The 7,197-nt window shown below is 34.2% G+C and overlaps 1 protein-coding gene across 1 annotated transcript; it reads right to left on the reverse strand.

The window, feature by feature from the left end:
- Nucleotides 1-4,594: 4,594 nt before the first annotated feature.
- LOC133175342 (E3 ubiquitin-protein ligase TRIM71-like) lies at nt 4,595-6,189 on the reverse strand. The gene has a single exon (XM_061310436.1). The coding sequence runs from the start codon at nt 6,176-6,178 to the stop codon at nt 4,595-4,597; it is 1,584 nt and encodes a 527-aa protein (XP_061166420.1). The 5' UTR covers nt 6,179-6,189.
- Between the last annotated feature and the right edge of the window lie 1,008 nt (nt 6,190-7,197).

The raw sequence follows: 7,197 nt of genomic DNA on the forward strand, positions 1-7,197 counted from the left end.
TTATGAACCTCTTCGACACTCCTTTTTAGATGTTTTTAAAGTTCAAACCCAAATGATCATTGGACAGCTGTCAATCAAAGAAAAATGATGCCAAGCTTCTTTGAAATCGATTGCTTATTACTGAACACTCATGGATTTTCCAAGTAAATTTTCGAAACCTTAGAAACGAAGAGACTAGAGGTACACTTCTATAATTGCAACGCACAAGAATCATGAACATAGCAATTGCAAGTGTCATGGTGGAATGATAATACATGTATATCACACAAAAACGTTTCTTTATCTTTTTGATTGACTTGATTTATTTCTGAGTTTCTTTTTTTTTTGAGATTTTCCAATGAGTATTGACGTTTTGATCAACTTTACACGATTTCGAGAAGATTCTCGTTTGACAGGAGAAGAAAAAGCTGCAGCCTTCAACTCGACATTTAGATACATGTATATCGGCGACGTTTTATCAATTAACAATAGTTACTTCCGTTCATATATAAAAACTCGCTATATCCTAGTGAACCCGAAATAAAAGACCCCACAGAATCTACCACATTTGTTTCATATTTGGATGCTTTACTAGCTGTAGATGATAAGACCCAATTAACAACTAAATTGTATGACAAACGAGACGACTTCAGCTTTTCCATCGTTAACTTTCCTTATTTATGCGATAATATTCCATTTTGAACTGAATATGTTTTTTATGTCGTAAAAGAAATCTATCATTTTGTCTATTTTGACTGACGTATTTCATACCAATTGTTAGGGATTTGTATAGTAAAATTGACTATCGTCTACCTGATTAACACATAGGGCTGACGACAGGTGTGACCGGTCGACAGGAGATGCTTACTCCTCCTAGGCACCTGATCCCATCTCTGAAATTTCTAGGGGTCCATTTTTATGCCCTCTTCACTGATTTGAATTGATTGTATGTTTTCCTAAGTCGATCACTGTTCGTCATTTTCATCTTTTTCAATGACCCCCATTTTAAAACAGGTCTCAAAACTCAGTTCTTCTTGCATAAGGACCCGATCATTGATTTTTTAACACCTAAATATTCTAACAGTTGACATTGCTGTTACAATCGTTATTCTATATTTGTATTTCAAAATTTGACAGATTTTTTATCTCAGTTTCCTACGTCACGGTTGTGAAGCTGGTCGTTAGCCTTAATACTCAGTAATTTAATTCAGATGAGTACTCGTGGATTTCAGAACATTGATTTCTTGTGCAGAAACATGACGATGTCCTTGATTATTGTGCCATTTTGCAGGGAGATTAAATTGTCTTCCTCCTTGTAAAGAAATTTTAGAACGTTGAGGCAATGTGTTTTGTACTTACATATTGTGATGCAAATATTACGGGATGCGTCACAAGTACCGACGCATCAAAAAAAGTTAACAAAACACAGTCTTGAAACAAACCTGCTTACCTGCTTCCATTTTATTCTCCAAAAAAGTAAATAAAAGAAACGGAATCTTTAGAACATTATTATGGTGTATTCACTAATCAATTTATTTATTAAGATTAAATACTTTCTAACATAGGACTGGTTTTTACTGACAGCGCCCGAGAAAGAAAGGTGCAACACCTGCAAAAACAATGCAAACTGTACAACTAAACATGTTTACAACTTCTATAGTAGTTGCATTATTTGTTGAAAAAACCCTTAAATTTATTAACCGTTCATTCCATTTTTTAAACTTTGCTGTAATTTTTTTTAAATTAAAAGAAAGAATCTGGATCTAGACAATCATATCGTATGACGCATTCTTTCAATATACTAGTTTAACATTCGTCCAATTCTTCATCCCCAGATTTATCAAAGAAAAGTAGAACCGAGACACCTCTACCTCGTCCACATTAAATATGGAGATGAAGAACAGTATTCAAAGTCAATGTCCATTAAAACAATACAAATCAGGAGCAGAGCAAACACGGACCTCCAAAAACACCAGAGGTGGGATCAGGTGCTATGGAGGAGTGAGCATCAAATGAACTCAGTCTAAATATCCTTTAAGAAAACTTGAATTATTGTTTGCTTTGAGCATTTAAATTGTATTTTACTCTGTCAGGTGGGATGTTATGTCTGCAAAAATCAAACAATTAAAGTAATTAAGCTTATACAAGAAAAAAAAAATAAATACTTTACTTCACAGAACTAATGATGCCGAGTTTAAATGAAAATTGCTCATCGTTTAACAAAATTCTAAATCTTTTGAGGCTAAATGAGATTTTATATCTTCTTTGAGAAATTTAAAAATAACTCGTAGAATTTTTTTTCTATTTTCCATTTGCCAATATTTACGTATCAAAATGAAACAGACCTTTTTTTCTTTCTGACAATTATAAAATGAACCTGAAAAGAAACCAATGTGAGTTCAAGGCCCTTCTATACACTGATGATATATTTTTTTGTGTGTGGAATTCAAAAAAATTATTTCATACAAAGATGTAAATATTTAGTTTATCTATTTCATTTTCAACATACGGTACCATTCATTTAATTACCTCCAGGAAAAATCTATTAAGAAATGATTTGCTTACTTAAGGACCCTCAATACACTAGAGGAAAATTTTGTGGACATAGAGAAAATTATAGTGTGGTAAGGTGTTAATATTGAGCTTATTTATTACATTTTCAACATAGAGTACCTTGCATTTACCCCCAGGAAAAATGTTCAGATACGATGAAGTTCCAAGGAACAGAAATCACTGTTGCTTACTTAAGTGGGCAAAATACCCGCAAATGAATTGTTCAATCTACTCATCTTGGACTATTAAAATGTTATAAATGCTTGATTTGATCACAAATTAAGCAAAAAACTGTACATTTCAATAGATTTCAATTTATTTTATCCTTGATCAAAGGGCAGATTACTCTATCTGCATGAAAATGCCACAGAATCAGAACTCTTTAGTGTGCAGTGTATAGAAGGCTCTTAAAGGAAGAAAATACATGAAACTATATATGTTCATATAATCTTGGCCTAATGCAATGTCCAGAATGTTGAATTGATTACAACTTAAATGGTAACTAGATTTGATTTGATTTAAATCTAGGAGCTGATCACTCCAAATGGATAAAATTCCACAGATTTATAACTCCGTAGTGTGCAATGTATATAGGGTCCTTTTGGATTAAGTACATTATATTGCGACTACGGACAGAAGAAAAACTGATGGGAGTTTACAATTCAGTTCAACGCACATGTAGCCCAATCTCACAGATCTTGATTGGGGCGATTTCAATTTAAAGTCTGAAACCCAACATACGAAAAATCACTACCATCTAGCAGATATATTGGATGATAATGGACTCACACAAATGGTGGAGATAGCACCAGAAATGAGGCAGAAATGAGGAGCCAGGCAGTGGTGATTGAAGGGGAAGAGTTCGATGTCGGTGGGGTTGAGTCTGGAGTGCCCGAGGGATCATTCCTAGGCCTGAGTCTATTCTTCTTCTACATAAATGATCTGCCAGACCACCTGACCTCTACAGTTTAGCTCTTTGCAGATGTACAATAATATATCTATTTCTTCGAATTTAGTTTGTCACATCCTTCAAGAAGACCTTGACAAACTCTCTCTGGGAAACAAAATGGAAAATGGAATTTCACCCAGATAAATGACTTGTACAGTACTTACAGTTTCAAAAAAGAAAAACCCGATCGTTTACAACTACACCCTTCATAATCATACACTTTTTCATGAAGAATCTACAAAATATATAGGCTGTACTATAATCCGATCTAAATTGGGGACTATATATTTCAAATATCTGTAAGAAGGCGAACAAAACTTTAGGATTCCTGCAACGCAATCTCCATATATCACCCAAATCAATAAATGAGAAAGCATACATATCTCTGGTTAGACCTCAGCTTGAATAAGCTTCGACAGTGTGGGACGCATAGCAACAAGTCCACATAGATATGTTGGAAAAGGTGCAAACAGCGGCACCATACGTAATGGGAAATTATAAAAATAGAACTCGCGTGGGAGAAATGATAAAATATCTGGAATGGAAGAACTTTAAAAGTAGAAGGAAAGATGAAGGATTGATTATGATGTACAAGATAACAAACAACAAAGTAGCCATCAGACCACTTCACTAAACTTAATAAGTAAGAAGATCGCGGCACACAAAACAACACCCGTTTGCTATACCATCTGCAACCAAGGACTGTAGAAAGTGGTCATTCTTCTATAAATCTGTTTAAGAATGGAACAGCCTGCCAGAAGACATCGCGGCAGCAAAATCACTTGAGATTTTTAAATCTCGAGTGACTATGAAAGACTAAACTTAAACAATCCTGTTTCTTTTAAACATGCGCACATCCAACTGGCAAAATCTTCAACTTGATGAAGGAGGCCAGACAGAGGAAGAAGAATTCATAATTGACACTTCTTTGTTTTAAATAAATATCACATACTATACTAGTGCATGTTTTGAGATATAGAATCTTCTGAATATTTATCGTCCTCGAGTTGGGTTATCGTCCAATGCACAATTAAGGGTACTGAAATGCCTACACTACTGTGGTCTTTAGGATATTGTTCAAGTTTTAAAACTTTTCAATTTTTGGATCATTTTTTAAAATCCGAATCTTTTGATGGTTGCATTTTTCCAATTTCCAATCCATAAATCGTTATTTTGGTCGAGACAAATTCCAACTGGTGCTCCTTCTTGGAAATTGACATGGGTGAGAATGTAGCAGAGTAGTCTGCCATCAGTATCAAGCTTATGGATTCTTTTGTTGTTTGGATCGCATACGAGAATATGACCATGTGCATCCGTGCAAATCCCCCATGGGTGCCCTAAGGTTCCCAATGGATCCCCCGTGTAGTTAAAACGGTGCTTTCCAGTCTTGCTTACGACCACTACTGTCTTCTTTCTATTGTCAGAAACGCAAATGTCGCCTTGAAAGTTTTCAGTAATATAAAAGATACTTGAGAATAAAACATCTCCATTATCATCTTTCTCTATTTTCTGGACCTCTTCGTTGCTTTTGTTGTACCTTGCTACTTTGTTCTCCCTTGTGTTTGTCATTCCTACGAGGATATCGCCATTAATTTTACTGGCATGGACGCAGATAGGAACCAAATTTTTTATTGGAAAAATACGTTCCACTGAGCCATCGTGTTTAATCTTGTTGAGGCATCCATTTTCCTGGTCTGTGAAAAGCAAGTCGCCTTCTTTGGAGACGGTATGAAAACCGACACCACCTCCCTTTACATCTACTGTATTCAAAATGTTGCCATCAAGATCAGTTTGAAGTAGTGTGCGATAGAAGTCACTCATCCAGATGCGTCCACTTTTTTGATATGAAAGATGGAAGCCTTTGGTGATTCTACTCAATAGCATACATTCTGGTACGTTCAACTCCTTCCCCAGACTAACGGAACTGAACATATTTTCGATATCATTTTTCTTAATCTTGTTTTCCTTGAAATTCGGAAACGACATTTCCTTTATTTTTGGAGCGTCCTTCAGTTCCGCTAAGCGCGTTTCCAAGTCCATTGACAGGAAACTAGCATATTCTGTTGTCTCCTTCCATCTTTCAAAATCCCTTCCAAAACTCTGCGTTTGTGTGATATAAGTGTTTATTCTCGTCTCCTGTTGAGTGAAATCTTCCATAAGTGTCTTCTGTATTCCGTCCAAGTTATTCTTTTTTTCTTTCAAAATTGCATCTACCAGTTTCTTTATCTCTTCTGCTTCAAATTCCAAAATATTCTTTATTTTCAGAATTTCTAATGTGCATTTCTCCTTTTTATCATTGAGATCTCTGACCATATCTTTGTATCTGGGGATAAGATTTTCTTCGCATGCTGGCATTTTTTCCATGATTTCCTCCACTTTATCTTGGAATGCCGTTCTCAAATCTTTTAATTCGTGTCCAACATGTTTCTCCATCACGCATTTCATGCAAACTGGTGTAATGCATTTCGTACAGTATGCGTCATACATCTTGTCCAGGTGTATTATGCAGGGTTCTGGAGAAGATGCAGGTCTCCTTTCACTATATAGAACAACGTCATGGTTTTTTGTTGGCTTTTTTGTCTGATGGCGTATTTTACATGTTTGACAGAGATCAAACTGGCATGTGTTACAGTAGAATACTGCGTTAGCCTCGCACAATGTGCACTCTAGGTAGTGTTGTGCGAAACCCTTCTCCATTTTCGTACAATTTCCTCCTATTGAAGAAAAAGTGACAGCATTTAATTTTCGTTTACTCTTTAAATGATCTGATTTTCACAACTTTTCTTTACTTATATTAGCGTATCTGAACTAAAAAAATATATATATAATAAAATAATAATGAAAAAAAATGAGATTGAGTGTAGATATACATGATATGTGTTATTAAAGTTCAAATAAAAATTTTCACCAATTTTGAACTTGAATAACCTCACGTTTCTTTAGTTAAATTGACTTTAAATTTGTCTGTAATTTTTTGCGAAGTCGGTAAAAAACATAATGGTAATAGAAAGATCTTTTTAATTTTTGTTTATCTGAACTCATCAAAAATACGCCATATGTGGCTTTAAATACATATCCAAATTTTTATTCAAACAGAACTTGATTTTAAAAAAAAAATTAAAAAAAAGTGATTACTTCTTCCTTAAAGGTATTGATTGTATTCTTATATTTCCTTTAAAGCCAGATAATGAAACAACCTAGACTTTAATACGAGTATAAATCCCAGATTCCTTTTCCCTGGTAACCACTAGAATTGTCATTTAATTAGTATTATCAACCCAATTCACAAAACGCAATATGACCCAACTGCACTATACTCCAAACTTACTATTTTAATCGATAGTTTAGGAAAATATGCCGATTTTGCTCTTTTAAAAGAAACCGAAGCAGGATCTAGAATAGTATACTATACTTATAAATGAATAACTTTTGCTTGCATTTTATGACCCTTACCAGCTTAAAAAAGAACTCGTTTCATTGGTTTCAATCACATTTTTGAGGTAGTTTTAATTAGAGTTGGTATCTAGTTCGTATCATATTTTATTATTTCAAAAAGCGGTATCATGGTCAAATACAATACTGAAATGACTCTTGTCCTCGTAACTTTTGAATATCATTAAAATATTACTATATTTTAGAAACTTTTGTGGACCAGAACGTTTGATCATGATAAAAAAACTTTTATGATGTAAAATCTTAATGATAAATGATACAAA

The sequence above is a fragment of the Saccostrea echinata genome, unplaced genomic scaffold (assembly GCF_033153115.1).
Source record: "Saccostrea echinata isolate AGI-Se365-2 ecotype Australia unplaced genomic scaffold, CSIRO_AGI_Sech_v1 ptg000062l, whole genome shotgun sequence".
Classification (NCBI taxonomy): Eukaryota; Metazoa; Mollusca; class Bivalvia; order Ostreida; family Ostreidae; genus Saccostrea; species Saccostrea echinata.

What these genes read in the sequence shown, in the direction of transcription:
- LOC133175342 (XM_061310436.1), bottom strand. Translation starts at nt 6,178, where the DNA reads ATGGAGAAGGGTTTCGCACAACACTACCTAGAGTGCACATTGTGCGAG.